The 22,663-nt window shown below is 45.8% G+C and overlaps 1 protein-coding gene across 1 annotated transcript in view; it reads left to right on the top strand.

Moving 5' to 3' along the window:
• LOC110509196 (myomegalin) overlaps positions 1–22,661 on the top strand; it is a 71,999-nt gene extending 49,338 nt beyond the window's left edge. The window contains exons 21-44 of the mRNA XM_036967072.1: positions 1,409–1,527; positions 1,889–2,070; positions 2,712–3,093; positions 5,680–5,884; positions 6,067–6,183; positions 6,611–6,876; positions 7,015–7,232; positions 7,821–7,938; positions 8,042–8,159; positions 8,331–8,385; positions 9,492–9,742; positions 9,853–10,113; positions 10,869–11,120; positions 11,351–11,599; positions 11,741–11,930; positions 12,179–12,279; positions 12,581–12,868; positions 13,223–13,327; positions 13,585–13,787; positions 13,952–14,098; positions 14,310–14,448; positions 16,334–16,380; positions 16,628–16,682; positions 19,510–22,661. Coding sequence (XP_036822967.1) covers positions 1,409–1,527; positions 1,889–2,070; positions 2,712–3,093; positions 5,680–5,884; positions 6,067–6,183; positions 6,611–6,876; positions 7,015–7,232; positions 7,821–7,938; positions 8,042–8,159; positions 8,331–8,385; positions 9,492–9,742; positions 9,853–10,113; positions 10,869–11,120; positions 11,351–11,599; positions 11,741–11,930; positions 12,179–12,279; positions 12,581–12,868; positions 13,223–13,327; positions 13,585–13,787; positions 13,952–14,098; positions 14,310–14,448; positions 16,334–16,380; positions 16,628–16,682; positions 19,510–19,649 — 4,208 coding nt within the window. The 3' untranslated portion in view covers positions 19,650–22,661. The remainder of the gene's footprint in view (positions 1–1,408; positions 1,528–1,888; positions 2,071–2,711; positions 3,094–5,679; positions 5,885–6,066; positions 6,184–6,610; positions 6,877–7,014; positions 7,233–7,820; positions 7,939–8,041; positions 8,160–8,330; positions 8,386–9,491; positions 9,743–9,852; positions 10,114–10,868; positions 11,121–11,350; positions 11,600–11,740; positions 11,931–12,178; positions 12,280–12,580; positions 12,869–13,222; positions 13,328–13,584; positions 13,788–13,951; positions 14,099–14,309; positions 14,449–16,333; positions 16,381–16,627; positions 16,683–19,509) is intronic.
• Positions 22,662–22,663: the final 2 nt, after the last annotated feature.

Here is a 22,663-nt window from a genome sequence, read left to right as displayed (position 1 = left end):
TATGGGAGATTCTGGCGCGGCACCTAAGACAGTGTTCACCACCAGTATCAACAAACCACCAAATTACGGAATTTCTGGAGGAAGACTGGTGTCACATCCCTCCGATAGAGTTCCAGACACTTGTAGAATCTATGCCAAGGCGCATTGAAGCTGTTCTGGATCCTGGTGGCCCAACGCCCTACTAAGATACTTGTAGATTCTACGCCAAGGTGCATTGAAGCTGTTCTGGTGGCTCATGGTGGCCCAACACCCTACTAAGACACTTGTAGAATCTATGCCAAGGTGCATTGAAGCGGTTTTGGTGGCTTGTGGTGGCCCAACACCCTACTAAGACACTTGTAGAATCTATGCCAAGGTGCATTGAAGCTGTTCTGGCTCGTGGTGGCCCAACGCCCTACTAAGACACTTGTAGAATCTATGCCAAGGTGCATTGAAGCTGTTCTGGTGGCTCGTGGTGGCCCAACACCCTACTAAGACATTTGTAGAATCTATGCCAAGGTGCATTGAAGCTGTTCTGGCTCGTGGTGGCACAACGCCCTACTAAGACACTTGTAGAATCTATGCCAAGGTGCATTGAAGCTGTTCTGGCTCGTGGTGGCACAACGCCCTACTAAGACACTTTATGTTGGTGTTTCCTTTCTTTCAGGACACACCAGCTCTGTCATAGTGCAGGACACACCAGCTCTGTCATAGTGCAGGACACACCAGCTCTGTCATAGTGCAGGACACAGCAGCTCTGTCATAGTGCAGGACACACCAGCTCTGTCATAGTGCAGGACACACCAGCTCTGTCATAGTGCAGGACACACCAGCTCTGTCATAGTGCAGGACACACCAGCTCTGTCATAGTCTGTCATAGTCCCTCATTTTAAGTCATTGAATTTTAATTTTAATATGGTGAAACTACAACAACAAAAAATAAGCGTTGAACATCTAAATGTCAAATCATAGTGTAAAAGCAATGGCATGCCCTCTATTACAGAATGTTAAAAATAGATATGTGTGGTTGTTATTACTTCGTGCCTCATAGCGCCACAGAGAGGGAGAGTGTGTGTGTGTGTGTGTGTGTGTGTGTGTGTGTGTGTGTGTGTGTGTGTCCATATCCCCAGCACAGAGTGAACACATACACACTACAGGGTTGGGCAGAAGACAGAGGGGCTGTCCTATCCATGGCTGGGCTCAGTGTGTATGTTTGGCTGTCTACTCCTGACATAACATTTGATTCTGACCAGGGGAAGAGAGAAGGGAGAGAGAGAGGTAAAGAAAGAGGGAGGAAGAAAAATAAGAGGGAGAGTGGTAGAGTGTGATATAGACAAACTTGATAGGGGAGAGGTTGAGAGACAAAGGGAGGCGGAGAGAGGAAAGAAGGGTGAGGAAGTATCTGATCGGTTGCCTGTTGTGTTTTCAGAGCTCAGCACGGAGGAAGAGGAGGAGGGAGACGATGAACAGGGCAGCACTGATGAGTTCTCAGACAGTATCGAAGACAATGAGGATAAACTGACTGCCAAAAGCCTGGCCTCCACTAAGGTACATGTGACTTTTTACCTTTAAATCTTAAATTGTACACTAGCCTTGTGCCTCTCATCGTAGACTCTCTCGACAGACTGGTTGCCTCTCAATGTTCCAATGTTGTTGCCTTAGGTATGGGATTTCCAACACTTATCTCATCCCCTTGTAGCTCAATGTTGACAATCTTCCAGCCTGGTTGCCAGACTGTTTCTGTATTCAACAACACTGCATTGTTCCCTTGCCAAATAAGACAATAGCAAAGTGATTAGCTTAAGCAGACGCAGACCAGTACTCAGACTAACAAGTCCTTTTTCCTGTTATGAAACTGTAATTATGTCACCCCTCTCTCTAACTCTCTTTTCCTCTCTTTCTTGACCAGAACTCTGGAATGGCCTGTGGGCAGGGGGTGCTGTCTGGAGGACCTGTGAGTGGAGCACTGTCCCAGGGGGGCATGGGGCAGGTGAAGCACCTGGCTGAACAGAAGAGGGCAATAGAAGAAGAACTGGAGGAGATGAGAACACAGCTGGAGACCACCGGCTACTCCTCCCTAGCCCAGATGAGGTATGTACATACACAGTACCCACTCACCTGTGTATCTACTATTCGAACACATTAAATGGTCTATACCAGTGTTACTCACAATTTTTTGCAAGGGGGCCACTTTGGGTTGAGACAATCCTTCAGAGAGCCGCACAGATCTTTCATTTATTCTACTTTTTCTTCCAATATTATCAATTGAGAGCAAATTCAGAGCAATAGAGCACATACAATTGATTTGATGCACAGCACATCACAAATATATACATACACACATCAAATAGTCTACATCACATGTATACGACGCATATTAAGGGTCACCTCAGTAGTTGGATGGGCGAAAATGTCTCTTCTGCTCCTTGACTGAATTCATTCTAAATGTACAGTTGAAGTCAGAAGTTTACATACACCTTAGCCAAATACATTTAAACTCAGTTTTTGACATTTAATCGCAGTAAAAATTCCTTTTTTTAGGTCACTTAGGATCACCACTTTATTTTAAGAACGTGAAATGTAATAATAATAGTAGAGAGAATTATTTATTTCAGCTTTTATTTCTTTCATCACATCACAATAATAGTGGATAAGCAATTACAATAACACGTAAGCAGTGTAGTTGTTGTTATTCATACTGAATCCCATGGTTTACTTTCCATCTCGTGCAGGAGTACACTGCTGAGGCTGCAACAAGAGAACGAGGCCCTAAAAGATAACCAAGGGGAGGTAGAAGGTCTAGGAGAGCGGGAAGATCCAACAGACACGTGCCAAGAGAACGAGGCCCTGAAAGAGAACCAAGGGGAGGTAGAAGGTCTAGGAGAGCTGGAAGATCCAACAGACACGTGCCAAGGATGGGAACAGAAAGAGGAAGAGGAGATGGAGGAGGAGGAAGAGGTACTACCAGCAGTGGGACCCACCCAGAGCAAGCGTGGGCCCCCAGCAGTAAGGATGAGAGAGGGAAGGGGGAAGAGACAGTGTACCAGACCTCACTCCTTAGACCTGGGTACTCTCCTGTCCCACCGTCAGCCAGACCACACAGAGAAGGTAAAGGTACAATCCTCTACCCAAAACCAGTGCTTGCCGGAATAGTGTTAACATCTCACTCTATGTATAATTCTAAATGTTCATCTTACTCTCTGTCTCTCTATCTCATTCTCTCTCCCTCTCTCTTCCCTTATATTCTCTCCCTCCCCTACTCCCTATCTCTGTCCCCTGCCCCTTATCTATCCTCCCTTTCTCTCCCTCTCTCTCTCTGTCTACTTCCTTCCCCCTCTCCTCATATCTCTGTGTTGGTGTAGCTATAGCAGTCTATGTAGGGCAGTTTTCTTAGCCTGGGGATAGTTTATATAAGCAGCACTGGCTCTGGGCAGGCAACTGCTGCTCCTTTTTTTCAGGCGAGAGGAAAGGAGTGTTCTGTGTTTCAGCATGTGCTTTATGAAATAGGACACAGGACATCCAGTTGTAGTTGGAAGTTTACATACACCTTAGCCAAATACATTTAAACTCTGTTTTTCACATTTCCTGACATTTAATCTGAGTAAAAATTCCATGTCTTAGGTCAGTTAGGATCACCACTTTATTTTAAGAATGTGATATGTCAGAATAATAGTAGAGAGAATTATTTATTTCAGCTTTTATTTCAGCTTTTATTTCTTTCATCACATTCCCAGTGGGTCAGAAGTTGACATACATTAAATTATTATTTGGCAGCATTGGCTTTAAATTGTTTAACTTGGGTCAAACGTTGTGGGTAGCCTTCCACAAGCTTCCAACAATAATTTGGGTGAATTTTGGACCATTCCTCCTGACAGAGCTGGTGTAACTGAGTCAGGTTAGTAGGCCTCCTTGCTCACACACACTTTCTCAGTTCTGCCCACAAATGTTCTATAGGATTGAGGTCAGGGCTTTGTGATGGCCACTCCAATACCTTGACTTTGTTGTCCTTAAGCCATTTTGACACAACTTTGGAAGTATGCTTGGGGTCATTGTCCATTTGGAAGACCCATTTTTCAACCAAGCTTTAACTTTCTGACTGATGTCTTGAGCTATTGCTTCAATATATCCATGATACCATCTATTTTGTGAATTGCATCAGTCCCTCCTGCAGCATAGCACCCCCACAACATGATGCTGCCACCCCCGTGCTTCATGGTTGGGATGTTGTTCTTCGGGTTGCAAGCCTCCCATTTTTTCCTCCAAACATAACGATGGTCATTATGGCCAAGCAGTTCTATTTTTGTTTCATCAGACCAGAGGACATTTCTCCAAAAAGAATGATCATTGTCCCCATGTGCAGTTGCAAACCGTAGTGTCTTTTTTAATTGCGTTTTTTGAGCAGTTGTCTTCTTCCTTGCTGAGCGGCCTTTCAGGTTATGTCGATATAGGACTCGTTTTACTGTGGATATAGATACTTGTGTACCTGTTTCCTCCAGCATCTTCACAAGGTCCTTTGCTGTTGTTCTGGGATTGATTTACACTTTTCGCACCAAAGTACGTTCATCTCTAGGAGACAGAACGCATCTCCTTCCTGAGCGGTATGACGGCTGCTTGGTCCCATGGTGTTTATACTTGCGTACTATTGTTTGTACAGATGAACGTGGTACCATCAGGCGTTTGGAAATTGCTCCCAAAGATGAACCAGGCTTGTGGAGTTTTTTTCTGAGGTCTTGGCTGATTTCTTATGATTTTCCCATGATGTCAAGCAAAGAGGCACTGAGTTTGAAGGTAGACCTTGAAATACATCCACAACTACACCTCCAGTTGACTAAAATGATGTCAATTAGCCTATCAGAGGCGTCTAAAGCCATGACATCATTTTCTGGAATTTTCCAAACTGTTTAAAGGCACAGTCAACTTAGTGTATGTAAACTTCTGACCCACTGGAATTGTGATACAGTGAATTATAAGGGAAATAATCTGTCTGTAAACAACTGTTGGAAAAATTACTTGTGTCATGCACAAAGTAGATGTCCTAACCGACTTGCCAAAACTATAGTTTGTTAACAAGACATTTGTGGAGTGGTTGAAAAACTAGTTTTAATGACTCCAACCTAAGTGTATGTAAACTTATGACTTCAACTGTATTAAGGCTTTTTCAATCTGCTATACATGTGAATGCTTTGTTTCCATAATGAATACAAATGTTTCCGACGTCTGTTTGCTGCTACCATTATATTTATTTTAGCTATAGATATAACAACATTTCAACCATTATGGTTTAAGCTCAACAGTTATGGTTTAAGCTTGTTCGGTTACTCATGTAAAAGTGAATCAGCAGGCATTGGTTAGTTTTTTTGTTACTCATGCTGCATTCATAATCAATTGGGAAGGTGTAAATTGCCAGTTGGATGCATTCAAATGCTTTGAACTCGTTTAGAAAATGCTAATTGGCTAATGGCCAACAAGCTGCGTCAATTATTAACTAAAAGTACAGCTATCATGTTTATAATTAAATGTTCAGTGTTTTATAAATAATGTTTTGTTGTTACGTTTAACTGCCTGTTATCAAGGTATTTCTTTAGTTGGTGACGTCAGAGGCCAGCGTGTGGGAGAAGTCGGAACTTAGGGGTTATAGACGAGTTTCCCACTAGTTGGAGGGGCATTCAAGTGGATTTTGCCTTGTATTGATTCCTATAGGAGGCGGGGTCTGAGGATGTCACTGGTGATGTGGGCGGGTTCTGGCAGCATGTGGAGACGGGTCTCCGTGAGCATGTGGTTCGTCTGCGTTCTGATTTGGCGCTGAGCAGACAGGAGAGCAGAGAGCTGCAGGAGAGACTCATGGTGTCTGAGGCCACGGTCCACGCGCAGGCTGAACAACTCAAGGACTACAGGGAACTACTGAGTGAGTCATCATACACCTACGCCGAAAACATACATGCATACCACAGGATGTTGCTACGGAGGGGACTGCTCATAATAATGTCTGGAAAGTACACAATTAAATACAGTGTAGCTGATTCACTTCATTGAATCACTCGATGTAATTTACTCAAGGAGTAATGGTTCTCACGCACACTCTCACAGCGGAGACGTCAGTAGAGCAGGACAGCAAGCAGGTCCAGGTGGACCTACAGGACCTGGGCTATGAGACGTGTGGCCGTAGTGAGAACGAGGCAGAGAGAGAGGACGCCAGCAGCCCGGGTAACTGAGCTATGTCTCTCCTTTATTTGTCTCTCCAGTCTCACCTGTCTTTTCTCTCGCTCCGGCCTTGTCTTACGCCTCTCTCACCTGTCTTTTCTCTCGCTCCGGCCTTGTCTTACGCCTCTCTCACCTGTCTTTTCTCTCGCTCCGGCCTTGTCTTACGCCTCTCTCACCTGTCTTTTCTCTCGCTCCGGCCTTGTCTTACGCCTCTCTCACCTGTCTTTTCTTTCGCTCCGGCCTTGTCTTACGCCTCTCTCACCTGTCACCTCACTGCTTTTATCTCACTTTGCCACTTGAGACATCTCAAACTCGCCATACGGTAGCTACTTGACTTTTCACACACACCTCACCTGTCACTACCTTACCTGTGCCGGGTGTGATGATCTGTACAACTTGTTAGTCTCTTCCTGTATCGCTCCTCCCTCAGAGCTTGATGATCTGGAGATGTGTACCTCACTGAGCCACCAGCAGGACTATGAGCCTGCCGGGGTTTGGTTCCATGGTGATGGGGGGGTGGGCGGGGCTTATGATGAGGGGGCGGAGTCAGTGACAGGCTCTCTACAGCAATTGGTCCAGGACCTGCGTTCTAAGCTGGCCCGCTGTCACAAGGTGATTCGTGGGTTGCAGCTACGTGTGCGTTCACTATCCACCACCAGCGACTACGCATCCAGTCTGGAACACCCCCCGCGCAAGGTACGTCATATACATGACATACAAGACCTGATTGATTGATCAGTTGATTGATTGCTTCAGTGACTTGTTCGCTTCTTGCTTTATGGGCTGATATGATATTTTCTGTGACTATTCAGTCTTTTCTCTCCTCTCTATCAGGTGAACTGGGCGTTCAAGGCCACCCCAGCCCCGAGCGGTGTGGAGGAGGATGAGGGCTGGATGTCCGACAGCCTGGGGCCTCGCATGGAACCCAAGCCCAGCCGGGAGCTGCGAGAGCTGATGTCCCGAGTGGCCTCACTGGAGGCGCAACTCAAGAGCTCCAGGCTGGAGGGGAAAGGAAGGGCGGTGGAGGAGGGGAAGTGTGCTACCTGGCCCGGGTGAGGAAATGAAGGAAGGAAATAATGATGAGATTGACTATGATAACAATGATAATGGTGATGATAACTATGATAATGGTGATGATGACTATAACAATGATAATGGCGATGATAACTATGATAATGGTGATGATAACAATGATAATGGTGATGATACCTATGATAATGGTGATGGTAACTGTATAATGATAATGGTGATGATGACTATAACAAGGGTAATGCTGATGATAACTATGATAATGGTGATGATAACTGTATAATGGTGATGATGACTACAACAATGATAATGGTGATGATGACTATGACAATGATAATGGTGATGATAACTATGATAATGGTGATGATGACTATGATACGGGTGACGATAACTATGATAATGGTGATGATAACTATGATAATGGTGATGATAACTATGATAATGGTGATGATGACTATGATAATGGTGATGATGACTATGATACTGGTGATAATAACTATGATAATGGTGATGATAACTATGATAATGGTGAGGATAACTATGATAATGGTGATGATGACGATCTCTGTCTTTTATGTCTTGACCCCTCATCTTCCTCCCTCTCTGCACAGGAAGTACAACACTCTGATCCAGGCACAGGCCAGGGAGTTGTCCCACCTGCGTCAGAAGATGAGGGAGGGCCGCGGAGTGTGTCACATCCTCACACAGCACCTGGGAGACACCACCAAGGTATGACACTCTGACGATCTCTCCACAGATCAGGACATTATGTACCACGTCGACAGTGATTGAATCAAATAAATGTAATTGAAGTAAAAATATATATATTTAGGCGTTTGAGGAGCTGCTGCGTGCCAACGACATCGACTACTACATGGGGCAGAGCTTCAGAGAGCAGTTGGCACAGAGCACTGCCCTGGCACAACGTGTGGGCACCAAGATCAGTGGGCGTGAGTGTGGAGAACACACACGCACAAACATATGCAGGCACAATCACACACACACACACATACACAAGTGGTTGCAATCGCACACACAGGCACACACGCACAGACACACACACATTCCCCGATCTTCTGTCCTCCCTTTCTTCTCCACTACCACTCCATCTCTCTCCTCAGGTGACCGTGCTGAGCTCCATGATGATAAGATGGGCCATGAGCTGCTTGCTTTACGGTGGGTTTTTATGACCTATTGATGTGTTTCTGGTGGCCTATGTCTGTCTGTACGTGTACACTACCGTTCAAAAGTTTGGGGTCACTTAGAAATGTCCTTGTTTTTGAAAGAAAAGCACATTAAAATAACATCAAATTGATCAGAAATACAGTGTAGACATTGTTAATGTTGTAAATGACTACTGTAGCTGGAAAAGGCTGATTTTTAATGGAATATCTACATAGGCGTACAGAGGCTCATTATCAACAACCATCACTCCTGTGTTCCAATGGCACGTTGTGTTAGCTAATCCAAGTTTATAATTTTAAAAGGCTAGTTGATCATTAGAAAACACTTTTGCAATTATGTTAGCACAGCTGAAAACTGTTGTTCTGATTAAAGAAGCAATAAAACTGGCCTTCTTCAGACTAGTTGAGTATCTGGAGCATCAGCATTTGTGTTTTCAATTACAGAATAAAAATAGCCAGAAACAAATAACTTTCTTCTGAAACTCGTCAGTCTATTCTTGTTCTGAGAAATGAAGGCTATTCCATGCGAGAAATTGCCAAGAAACTGAAGATCTCGTACAACGCTGTGTACTACCCCCTTCACAGAACAGAGCAAACTGGCTCTAACCAGAATAGAAAGAGGAGTGGCAGGCCCCGGTGCACAACTAAGCAAGAGGACAAGTACATTAGAGTGTCTAGTTTGAGAAACAGACACCTCACAAGTCCTCAACTGGCAGCTTCATTAAATAGTACCCACAAAACACCAGTCTCAACGTCAACAGTGAAGAGGCGACTCCGGGATGCTGGCCTTCTAGGCAGAGTTCCTCTGTCCAGTGTTTGTGTTCTTTTGCCCATCTTAATCTTTTCTTTTTATTGGCCAGTCTGAGATATGGCTTTTTCTTTGCAACTCTGCCTAGAAGGCCAGCATCCCGGAGTCACCTCTTCACTGTTGACGTTGAGACTGGTGTTATTTTAATGGACAAAAAATGTGCTTTCCTTTCAACAACGAGGACATTTCTAAGTGACCCCAAACTTTTGAACGGTAGTGTATGTATTGTAGGAACTGAGTAAAGATCTGTAGCAAAGGATGAAATAATCAATCTCTTTTTCTCTCCCTAGGCTGAGTAAGGAGCTCCAGCAGAAAGATAAGATCATCGAGTCCCTCCACACCAAGCTACAGCAGCGTTCCGACACCCCCTGCAGCAGCCACGCCCACTCAGAGACCACCGACCAATCAGACAGGACCTCCTTTGTGTCAGACGAGTGCCGGACCAATGAGGACCTGGAGCTATGTTCAGATGTGGACGAAGCCAGCGAATACGCTCAGGGAGAGCAGGAACAGGTGGCGAGACATGGCCCAGGAAACACAGGTATAGCCACTTAAACTTAGGTAATATGTGCTATTCGTAGACACATACTCTAAACCTCCCTACATCCTCTTTCCAATCTCCTCTCATCCCTTTCACCACTCTTTTTCCAGACCTCCACCACTTCCTCCCTCCACCCTGTCTTAAGTCCTCCAGCAGCTGTCCTAACATGCTGTACTCCACCCCTGAGTTGGCCAGTCAGACTGGTCCTGTGTCCTGCTCCCTACCTGCCTCCCAGTCCCTCCCCGGCCTGAATCCTAACCATGACCCCTGGGGTCAGCATATGACCTTTAACCCCCAGTCCAGGACCTTGTCTATGGAAGCGAGGCAACAGGAGCTGGATACCCTGCACAGACAGATGGCTATGAATGAGAGTGAGCAGAGTTAGCGTTAGCATGTGTTTTTAGAGTGTACTAACTGAGGGACAGGCTTGGTGCTATGGATTGGGGGTGTACCAGAATGGAGTAGAATCTGTAGCATGTATTCGTGTGATACCGACAGGGACAGCATTGGCTGGAGTAGTGGCTTTATAAATACATGTGATTGATTGGATGATGTTAGGGCTAGCATAGCATGCCTAGAGTGGATCAGGATGACACAGCGAATAGAGTGAAAGACTTGGTGTGGATGTGTCAATGTTGGGGTTGAGAGATCCCAGAAGCACCTGCTTCTGGTCCAGGTATACTGTAGTACCCTCTAACAAGTTTCTCTATAGAGATATAGCATATAGCATGTCTCGACCAGAAGCAGGCGCTGTATAATCAAACACAAGTTGGGGCCATATCACCTTAAAGTAACATCAAACCAAATATGGAGTTGATCTGAATTGATTTCAGGTTAATTGGACATCATTTTTTAAAACATGCCCACATGCCCCAATCACTTCCATTGATTGTTAGCGTGTGGTGGCTAAGGTTAGCTGAAGTTTGTAGTGGCTGTTTAAAGAAAAATGAACCATGGATTACAGTTTATCTTGGCCCATAGACTACTTCCAGGGTGAGGAACCATCTAACATCAAGTTTAAATTTAGTGAACTACTCCTTTAACAGCACCTAAGTTTGGCTCATAAATACAGACTCTGTTCTGTATGGCTGTGTTTCTGACATCTCTCCCATATCCATGGTTACAGGCTTTGTGGTTCCGCACGCCAACGCTCTGTCCAACCTCGCACCAGCCGCCCACCACCAGCCAGACCACTCCCCTTACGTCCAGATTACCCATCATGCCTTTTACCCACACCAGCTAGGCAGCCGACCCCCAGGCCAAGCCCTGAAGGCCAACACAGACCTGGTGGAGAATGGTGCATTGTGGGATATGGAGAACATGGTTCAACCAGCCAGGGTTGGGTCATCAGGAAACAATTCAAGAAACAGCTTCACTGGCATGAAGACCCCTTTTCATTGATCAAATTATTTTCCATATAGATTACAAGTTGTGTTTATTCATAGGGCACTTTAAATATTTATCTTACCTTGCTAATCCATGAACTTTACATAATGGCTATACACTATTTTACAGCATCTCGGTTCATCTATGACCAAGGCATGCACAATATGCACTATGCACAAATATGCTAAACAAGAACTCTCTTCTCTGTCCTGCGTTCCCCAGGTGTGGACCTGATCGAAGAGCACCTGAGAGAGGTGCGGTGTCTGCGTCAGCGTCTGGAGGAGACCATCAGGACCAACGAGAGGCTCAGACAGCAGCTGGAGGAACGCCTGGCCACCACCGGCCGCGACGGAGGAGCCCCCACTAACATCTACATCCAGGGGCTGGACTCTGTCAGCCAGCTGTCCAATGAGATCAGAGTCCTGAAAGAGGAGAACCTGGCTCTCCAGGCACACCTGCAGGCCAGCTCAGGTACTGCATCTCCCCAACCCACGCTGTGGTCAACATAGAACCACGCATATTTGTTCTATATGGCTGAATCATTTAATCTTGTTCCAAAGGATGGGATGTAGTGTCTAACTTTGCCCCGCCATCATATGTGGTTCCCCTCAGATACGTGTGAGGAGGCGGAGCAGCTGCGTGAGGTGGTGGTGACGGGGCGTGCCCGCCTGAAGCAGGCGGAGCTAGAGGCGGAGCAGTGGAAGGAGGAGCTCCGACGGCTGCAGACACACAGCCAGGAGCAGGGACAGCAGATTCACACACTCAGACAGGAGAGGCAGAACAGCCATGACACGAACAATAGGTGTGTGTGTAGGGTGTGTGTGTGTGTGTAGTCACCCAGTATCTCTCTCTTGTCTCCAGGCTCCAGCAGCAGTTGTGTGTGAGCAGGGAGCTGCTCCACTCTCTGCAGAGTGAGCTGCAGGTGTACCACAGAGTGTGTGTGTGTGTGTGTGTGTGTGTGTGTGTGTGTGTGTGTGTGTGTGTGTGTGTGTGTGTGTGTGTGTGTGTGTGTGTGTGTATAGTCACCCAGTATCTCTCTCTTGTCTCCAGGCTCCAGCAGCAGTTGTGTGAGAGCAGGGAGCTGCTCCACTCTCTGCAGAGTGAGCTGCAGGTGTACCACAGAGTGTGTGTCAACGCCAAGGGCAACCCAGGTCAGCTTACTCACTTCATCCACAAGCTAGTGGTTTCATATAGCACTGCAATTCAGGAGGTTGCCTTTAAATCAATGCTCACCAATGGAAACATTTGTTAAAATATTAACCTAACTATGTTAACCTAACTATATTAACCTAACTTGAGATGCGTACACATAACTGGGACATTTGCATATATCAGACACTGCTTGCGTAGAATTCCAAATTACACTCAGAAGTTTCTGTTTGGACTTTATACATGCTGTGGGCCTATGACATTCAGTGTTATATTGACTGACACTGTTATTGTGATTTTCAGGGTACCTGTGTGAGGGCCAGTACGGTGGGGTCCCTGCCCTGCCCGTGGAGCTGGGGGAGCTGCTGGGGGAGGTGAGGAGCCTCAGAGCCCAGCTCCAGTCTAGTGTCCAGGAGAACAGTGTCCTGAAACAGCTGGAGCTCCACAAACACCTGGAGCAGAAGCTGGGAGGTGGGGTCCACGGAGGGGTGGGGGTCATTGGGGGGATGGAGCCCCCTCGTACCCCGTCTCTCAGTGCCCTTACAGCCAGCCCCCAGAGGGACAGCCTCTACAGACGGCAGCTACTGCATGGTAAGGGCGTGTTGTCTGGTGTAGTGGTGTGGTTTGGGGTTACAGTATGGAAATACATTTTGATATCAGCTTGATAGGCACCAATACTCAATACCAGCCTAAGCTTAATATTGGCCCACTCTTCAACACTATCAATGGGACCAACCGGTTTGTCTCGTGGAAATCCCATTGAACTGACTGATTGCTGTGTTTAATGAACAAATAACAACAGAGTAATGCCGTTTTTTTTTATTGAAAGCACTATCATTTAGTGAATGTTGAGTGTTCAGGGTTGTGTGTGTGGTGGCCGAGCATCCCTGTCTGTCTGTGTGTGTGGTGGCCGAGCATCCCTGTCTGTCTGTGTGTGTTCTGCAGACCCAGCTCCGTCTCCCCCGGTCAGAGACATTGGGCTGTTTAACTGTGGATCTCCATACCACGTTCTCTACACAGACCTGGAGGAGACCCCCCTCACTGCCAATGGTGTGACTCTAACGCTAACTGCATCCTGTTTAATCGTGCTGTGACAAATGGGGAAAGGAGAGTTGTACATATCTGATTTTTAAATCTGTAGGATTTTACATAAGTCTGGTTATAAGGTTAAAATAGTCCAGGAAGGATGTTATTCCGGATGTTAATCACTCCATTACCTCAAAAAACAAATAACATCTCAAATTCTCTCGTTTACCAGTTAGTCTGACACTAAGCCCTTGTCTCTTCGTCTTCCTCCCCTCCTACAGATCTGGACCCCCACTCAGAGCTGGAGGGTGACGCCCCAGACGGCTCGTTCTCTAACCGGAACGGGCGCCATGCCATCGGGCACGTGGATGACTACAGCGCTCTGCAGCAGCAGGTCCTGGAGGGGAGGAGTCTGGTCCAGCGAATGGAAACAGCCCTGCAGGCCTGCCTCAGCCAATCAATGCTGGAGGGCAGCCACGACCAGGTAAGAGGGAAAATAGCACTATTTGCGCCAACAACTAAATTGGAGATCTAATCTCGAAACCCAGAACCAAATCATGTGCTTTGGCCACATACTCAATGTAAACAGTCTGTTGCTACAGCTACGTTCAGGAAATTGAAGGTGTCTAGCCAACTGTCTCTGTGTAGGTCCTCCTGGACTATGGGCGCGTGAGGAGTCTGCTGTCTAATACCAAGACCCTGAGACAGATCCTAGAGGAGGTTGTGTCCCTGATCAAGATGTTTTGGAGGGCTGCCCTGCCCAGCACAGACCGTTACACCCATAACCTTAAGAAGGTGCACTATACATGGTTTACTACCAGTATATTATGAATCCTTTCGTTGTAATTGGTGGTTTGTCAACCATGTGATGGCTGTGAGACACTCTATTGGTAAGGCAGGCTGCTAGGCAGAGATGTGAACTGTTGTTTTGTTTATTGTTTGATTGAAATATTGAGTTGATTGATCATTGTATTGATTTATTGATTGATTGCTGTGACCCATGCAGGAGCAGTGTATGCAAGAGGAGATTCTGTCTCTGAGGGGGCGTATCTCGGAGCAGGGGGAGGTGCTTCAGGGAACCATCCAGAGACTGAGGAGCACCAGCCGCACCAAGGAAGGCATGGAGCACTTCATCGTCAACCAGCGTGAGTGTCTGTTTGTGGGTGGGTGTGTGTTTGGTCTGGTGTCCCAGTGTGTGTGTGTGTGTGTGTGTTTGGTCTGGTGTCCCAGTGTGTGTGTGTGTGTGTGTGTGTGTGTGTGTGTGTGTGTGTGTGTGTGTGTGTGTGTATGTGTGTGTGTGTGTGTGTGTGTGTGGTCTGGTGTCCCAGTGTGTGTGTGTGGTCTGGTGTCCCAGTGTGTGTGTGTGTGTGTGTGTGTGTTTGGTCTGGTGTCCCAGTGTGTGTGTGTTTGGTCTGGTGTCCCAGTGTGTGTGTGTGTTTGGTCTGGTGTCCCAGTGTGTGTGTGTGTTTGGTCTGGTGCCCCAGTGTGTGTGTGTTTGGTCTGGTGTCCCAGTGTGTGTGTGTTTGGTCTGGTGTCCCAGTGTGTGTGTGTGTTTGGTCTGGTGTCCCAATGTGTGTGTGTGTGTGTGTGTGGTCTGGTGTCCCAGTGTGTGTGTGTGTGTGTGTGTGTGTTTGGTCTGGTGTGTGTGTGTTTGGTCTGGTGTTCCAGTGTGTGTGTGTTTGGTCTGGTGTCCCAGTGTGTGTGTGTGTGTGTGTGTGTGTGTGTGTGTGTGTGTGTGTGTGTGTGGACTGGTGTCCCGGTGTGTGTGTGTGTGTGTGTGTGTGTGTTTGGTCTGGTGTCCCAGTGTGTGTATGTGTGGTCTGGTGTTCCCGTGTGTGTGTGTTTGGTCTGGTGTCCCAGTGTGTGTGGTCTGGTGTCCCAGTGTGTGTGGTCTGGTGTCCCAGTGTGCGTGTTTGGTCTGGTGTTCCAGTGTGTGTGTGTTTGGTCTGGTGTCCCTGTGTGTGTGTGTGTGTGTGTGTGTGTGTGTGTGTGTGTGTGTGTGTGTGTGTGTGTGTGTGTGTGTGTGTGTGTGTGTGTGTGTGTGTGTGTGTGTGGTCTAGTGTCCCCGTGTGTGTGTGTGTTTGGTCTGGTGTCCCAGTGTGTGTGTGTGTTTGGTCTGGTGTCCCAGTGTGTGTGTTTGGTCTGGTGTCCCAGTGTGTGTGTGTTTGGTCTGGTGTCCCAGTGTGTGTGTGTTTGGTCTGGTGTCCCAGTGTCTGTGTGTTTGGTCTGGTGTCCCAGTGTGTGTGTGTGGTCTGGTGTCCCAGTGTGTGTGTGTGTGTGTGTGTGTGTGTGTGTGTGTGTGTGTGTGTGTGTGTGTGTGTGTGTGTGTGTGTGTGTGTGTGTGTGTGTGTGTGTGTGTGTGTGTGTGTGTGTGTGTGTGTGTGTGTGTGTGTGTGTGTGTGTGTGTGTGTTTGGACTGGTGTCCCGATGTGTGTGTGTTTGGTCTGGTGTCCCGGTGTGTGTGTTTGGTCTGGTGTCCCAGTGTGTGTGTTTGGTCTGGTGTCCCAGTGTGTGTGTGTGGTCTGGTGTCCCAGTGTGTGTGTGTGGTCTGGTGTCCCAGTGTGTGTGTGTGTGTGTGGTCTGGTGTCCCAGTGTGTGTGTGGTCTGGTGTCCCAGTGTGTGTGTGGTCTGGTGTCCCTGTGTGTGTGTGGTCTGGTGTCCCTGTGTGTGTGTGGTCTGGTGTCCCTGTGTGTGTGTGTGTGTGTGTGTGTGTGTGTGTGTGTGTGTGTGTGTGTGTGTGTGTGTGTGTGTGTGTGTGTGTGTGTGTGTGTGGTCTGGTGTCCCAGTGTGTGTGTGGTCTGGTGTCCCAGTGTGTGTGTGGTCTGGTGTGTGTGTGTGTGTGTGTGTGTGTGTGTGTGTGTGTGTGGTCTGGTGTCCCAGTGTGTGTTTGGTCTGGTGTCCCAGTGTGTGTGTGTGTGTGTGGTCTGGTGTCCCAGTGTGTGTTTGGTCTGGTGTCCCAGTGTGTGTGTTACAGAAAAAGGTCCTAGTTAGATGTTTCTTCTTATTGTACAGTTCCCCTTTTCATTGCAGTATCAAGGACTCGTGATGTGCTGAAAAAAGCCAGGACTAACTTGGAGGTAAGAGATTGTAATTGTCCTCAATACATACTGTATGTGGTATACCCAAGTATTCCCATCTTGTATACCACATAAAATGTTGTTCATGTGTTGTGTTCAGTATCTGGTTACCCAGTCCTAGTGTCAGTACTGTTTCTCTAGTGTTGTCTCTGTTTTGCACCCTCCCTGTCTGTTTCACCTGTTCCTTCATCCTGCGTTTGTCTCTTCCCTCCTTCCTCTCCTCCTCCTTTCCCCTGAGTACCTCCAGAAGAACGATCGGAGGATCTCCTCTCTAAGCTCCTCCTCTTCCACTCCTTATGCTGGTAAATGGTTTGGCACACTGTGGCTTGGCCTGTTGTGCCTGTCATGCTGTGTGACATCACTGTTTTACCATCCAATCAAACAACAGAAAAGTAATATTTAAGGACTATCATTTAAGTCATACAAATGGATGAATATAAGTCGTAGAAACTAATGCCTTGTCCTAAATCAACACCTCAATGAGTTTTTTATCAACCCTAGAATAATATTTAAATGCTGTTTATACACTGAACAAAAATATAAACGCAACTTGCAACAATTTCAAAGATTTTACTGAGTTACGGGCCCTAATCTATGGATTTTACATGACTGGGAATACCGATATGCATCTGTTGTTCACAGATACCTTAAAAAATAGGTAGGGTCGTGGATCAGAAAACCAGTCGGTATCTGGTGTGACGACCATTTGCCTCATACAGCCCGACACGTCCTTCGCATAAAGTTGTTCAGGCTGTTGATTGTGGCCTGTGGAATGTTGTCCCACTCCTCTTCAATGGCTGTGCGAAGTTGCTGGATATTGGCGGGAACTGGAACGCGCTGTCATAAACATTTCGATCCAGACCATCCCAAACAGGCTCAATGAGTGACATGTCTGGTGAGTGTAGGCCATGGAAGAACTGGGACATTTTCAACTTCCAGGAATTGTGTACAGATCCTTGTGACATTGGGGCTCTGCATTATCATGCTGAAACATTAGGTGATGGTGGCAGGTGAATGGCACAAAAATGGACCTCAGGATCTCGTAAAAGGTATCTCTGTGCATCAGTGGAGGCTGCTGAGGGGAGGACGGCTCATAATAATGGCTGGAACGGAGCGTATGGAGTGGCATCAAACAAATGGAAACCATGGAAACCATGTGTTTGGCGTATTTGATACCATTAACCGCTCCAGCCATTACCATGAGCCCGTCCTCCCCAATTAAGGTGCCACCAACCTCATGTGCTGTGTATTCAAATTGCCATCGACAAAAAAAGTTATTTTTTAAAACTTTTTACCCCTTTATCTCCCCACTTTTCGTGGTATCCAATTGGTAGTTACAGTCTTGTCCCATTGCTGCAACTCCTGTACGGACTCGAGAGAGAGAGAGAGAGAGAGAGAAAAAAAGATCAAGAAACAGGACCCTGCCAAGCCACACTGCTTCTTGACACACTGCTCGCTTAACCCGGAAGCCAGCCACACCAATGTGTTGGGGGAAACACTGTACAACTGATGACCAAAGTCAGCTTGCAGGCGCCTGGCCAGCCACAAGGAGTCGGTAGAGCGCGATAGGACAAGGAAATCCCATCCCGGGGCTGCAGTGACGCCTCAAGCACTGCGATGCAGTGCCTTAGGCCACTGCACCACTGGGGAGGCCTGATAAAATGCAATCGTGTTCGTTGTCCGTAGCTTATGTCTACCCATACCATAACTGCACTGCCACCATAAGACACCCTGGTGAGCTTCCCTGAGACGGTTTCTGACAGTTTGTGCAGAAATGATTTGGTTGTGCAAACCCACAGTTTCATCAGCTGTCTGGGTAGCTGGTCTCAGACGATCCCGCAGGTGAAGAAGCCGGATGTGGAGGTCCTGGGCTTGTGTGGTTACACGTGGTCTGCGGTTGTGAGGCCGGTTGGACGTACTGACAAATTCTCTGAAACGACGTTGGAGGCGGCTTATGGTAGAGAAATTAACATTACATTCTCTGGCAAAAGCTCTGGTGGACATTCCTGCAGTCATCTTGCCAATTGCGTGCTCCCTCAAAACATGAGACATCTGTGGCATTGTGTTTTGTGACAAAACTGCACATTTTAGAGTGGCATTTTATTGTCCCCAGCATAAGGTGCATATATGTAATGATCATGTTGTTTAATCAGCTTCTTGATATTCCACACATGTCAGGTGGATGTAATATCTTGGCAAAGGAGAAATGCTCACTAACAAGGATGTAAACAAATTTGTTCACAAAATTGGATGGAAATATTATTTTTGTGCATATAAAACATGTCTGGGGTATTTTATTTCAGCTCATGAAACATGGAACAAACACTTTACATGTTGTATTTATATTTTTGTTCAGTGTACTAAGGCTGTGTTTCCAATTCTGATGTTTTTTTCACTCATTTGTCTTTTGACCAATTACAATTACAAGATCTGATGTGATTATTCAAAAATCTATTAGTGCAAAAAAAGATCAGAATTGGGTTGCCTGTGTAAACGCAGCCTAAGTGATCCACTATGATTTTCTGTACCATTGCAAACTTTAAATGTATGCATAGTTTCCATTATCTGAAGGCAATCATTAAAATACTAGAAACTATTTCTCTTCCAAGGACACAGACACACACACAAATATAGCCTGATAGCCTTTAAAAATACTAATTGCTGTCCTTCCTCAGAAGAGTAATGAAATAATTTGACAGTAGGGGGTGTGACTGGCTGAAAGCCAGGGCAGGCTGAATCTTTTCAATAGTTTTACCAGTAGTTACACTTAATACAGGTTACTTACTGAGGGAAGGTAACAGATTTTATATAACAATATACATGCTGCAACTATCACTCACTCAATGGCATTTTCAGCTTCTCATCATCTGCAAGCACTTACGCTAATTGTTGTGGTTTCATGCTAACAAAGCAATATTCCATTAACCTTTAACCGCAACAGATCTTCAAAATCGTTCCGGAATAACCTAACCTTTGCGCTCTCTACTCTTCATTGCAGTGTGAAGTTGTAACAGTTGTTCATAAACTTTTTGGCTGTGGCGTCCTCATCTGGGTGTGTAACAGGAGTGTACCAGTGAATAATAAATGTTTTCTTTCTTTCTCCCTGTTTTTCCCTCTTCTCCCTCTTAGCTGAAGACCGAAGTCACGCCAATGAACGGCCTACTGATTGGAGTTTCTTGAAGCCTGGTGACGCCCCGGCAATGTCCAATCGGCGTCCGGGAACCAGGAAGCGTGGCAGCCAGTGCCTGCTCCAGGTGCTGACCTGTTAAAGAACCAGCCAGCTCAACACCACGACCTCTGACCCCACAACCCCTCCTCTGCCTCACCCATCACCCCATCCACCTCTCAGCCTAGTCTATAGCATCGAACGTCAACCCTCAGAGCACTCCATCCATTCTTTCTTTCTCCACCATTTCTCTCCTGCCGGCAATTCTTGCCCAAGACTCCTGCACCTCGAGCCTTACCTGAATTCGTCCTCCTTTAGTTTTCATTCCTCTACCCTCGTTCGACGGTTCTTCATTCATCCCTTTATTTTCTCCCACCTCCACCCACCCCTGTTCTTCTGTTGGTGTCTTCTAGCTCCAGAGACTGTTGGTTCAGTCTGATGTTTGCCTTGTGAGTGTGAAGAAGGTGGTTTGAAATGTGCCTCTGATGGTAACAGTAATGTGTGTCCTTGACTGCTGTAGAAGAAGTAGGATTAAGCTGCCCCTAGACACTGATCTAAGGTCAGATTAGCTTTTTCCCTAATGGTTAAGGTAATGATGGGGGTAAGCTGGTCCTAGACACTGATCTAAGGTCAGATATGCTTTTTCCCTAATGGTTAAGGTAATGCTGGTCCTAGATCTGTGGCTGAGGGAAGCTTCTACCCAGAGCATAGATAGTGTGCTTCTCTGCCTGGTAGCTTTTGGATGGGATAAGTGTCAATGCATGTGAACTCAAAGCTTGAGAAAGGAAATGTATACAAACGTATACACACAAAGTACAGTACACACACATACATTCACATACATACATGATCAATCAATTTCTTTTCAAACAAATCTTCAACTTCAATTGCCACTGAAATGCAAGCTTTCTTCTTGTGGCATTTCATCAATGAGGACTTTCTTTGCAAATACAATGCAAAAAATACAATGACATCCACAATCTAGCATATCTGCTGGAATCACAGTGGAGGAATGTATAGGTGTGGCACTTCTAGGTAATTGTGTGCTATATTTATCGGTGGAGGATGATACCTCTGAATGGTCTGTCTGCCATTAGCCAAGGCTTCTGGATAGCAGAACAAAGGCCCCGTTCCATTTCAATCACTAACCCCTTCCCCATCGGTGTTCACAGATCTGAATGGGCCAGATAGGTGACAGCAATATGGTTATGGCTCCACCTAGCCCTCCGATGATCTAACACAGAATGGGTAATGGCTAAAGAAGGCGCTAGGGGCTGAAATGGACCGAGGCCGAACACGCGTATTCAAGCTCCTCTTTAGGAGTCCTCAGACGAGCATGTGCAATAATGAATGTTGTTATTTAAATGATCATGGCACGCCAGCTATTTTTCCTTTTTGCCTGACACTGGAACTTAAGCATTTAGCCACTCTTGATAAGGTGAAAAAGATTGTCAGTACAATATTATACTACTTACTATCCTGAATACTACTGAGTGAAATGAAATGTAGTTTTGGTGCAGTGTCGATGCATCAGAGATGTTTTAAAAAGGAACAGTCTCAACCTTTGTTCGTGGAACAGAGGATCACCATTACTTGCCAAAGTTTGAACTTTGAACTCTTTGCATACTTGTTTGCCTTACCTATGCAAATGACAGCCTACTATAAGCATGATGTGACTCTATAGGAAGACATCAGCCTAGTATATGAGACCATCTATGACATTATGATGGAGATATCATTTGATTGGCTGCTCTTTGAGAGCCATTTGAAGCAGAGACGGTAACCGTCAGATGATTGGTTCACTTTAGTTGGACATGTGCTTTATAAACGAGCACATCTTGTCATTAATGGACCAAACCTTTCAAAAAGAGAATCTTTCACACTAGGCTACTACTGCTTTGTGAATGACAAAAAACTAAATTGGGCTGCTGTGAGAGATGTACCACAACACCAGAGAATATCATTCTGGATTGTTGCATTTCCATTGGACTTCTTCGAGGTATTTGTCTTGGTTTAGACCGCCATTGCATTCCCATGGTGTTATTGGCAACATGTTCCTTATTCTCCTACCTGTTCCAAACTTTGGCAGGGTACTGGTGGGACCAATGTTCTAGATTTCACAATCGGTGAAGCTGTCACCCCCAAAGGTGTTTCTTCCTATGCTGCTTTTGATTGTTTTAAGTGTTCTTGCTGTACATTTTTTTTTCACTGTATTCTGTTGACCTTTTTGTGTGTGGATAATCATGTCAGACTGTTGCTCTATACGCAAGCATTGAATATCTGGGTAGCTGTGCAATAGCTGTGCACGATCTGCTTTATTTTGATGTTAACAATCATTTTTATTAAGAATAGTTATGCGTCCTTGAGTGTTTTATTTTCTGCTCTGTATGGTTTATTAGATTTTGATAATGCCAGATTGTAATAAAATAGTCACACAGCTATGAAATCATAAATGTATGCCTTTTCGTAGGATGTGACGGAAACCAAACAGTGGTATTACTTACACGCCCACCTAATATTAAGCTTTGGATAGATAATGTTGCTTTGCTTGCCTTTAAAATTTGCTCCTAACACTTACTTGGAGTTACTAGCGTTTGGTGTCTATCCTAGATATATATCCCAGTAGATCTGCCAACAAGGTCTTGTTTGCACTCAACTCAATTGAAAGTCCCTAGAGGTAAATTGCCAAGCACTCTAAGATAAAACCCCATGCTGTGTGTTTCATTTGACAAATTAGGATTTGATGAGAAGATTGAGAACGATTAAGGAAAATGAATATTTTTCTACCAAAGCAGAAACACAAACCATAGATGTATAGGATTGTGTCAGAGTAGAACAGCACATTACCAGAGCACGTGAACAACGCGTTGTGTAGAAAGGAATCAAACAGCAGTGTTTAGCTGTGTCTAGTAGTACTTATGTAAATAATGCTATGTGATTGAAATCAAAGAGCAGCTTGGGTTGTCAGGTTGTGTGTGTGTGATGAAGCTAACTAGGATGCCGACAGAGCTGGACCATGGGCTCTGTCTCTGAAGATGGTCACTGTGTGTGTGTGTGTTGTCACAGTGTTATCACAGAGGACTTTTTGTGTTAAAAAAATAAAAAGTTTTAAATACC

Source organism: Oncorhynchus mykiss, chromosome 28 (genome assembly GCF_013265735.2).
Source record: "Oncorhynchus mykiss isolate Arlee chromosome 28, USDA_OmykA_1.1, whole genome shotgun sequence".
Classification (NCBI taxonomy): domain Eukaryota; kingdom Metazoa; phylum Chordata; class Actinopteri; order Salmoniformes; family Salmonidae; genus Oncorhynchus; species Oncorhynchus mykiss.
This window is presented reverse-complemented; position numbering and strand designations above follow the sequence as displayed.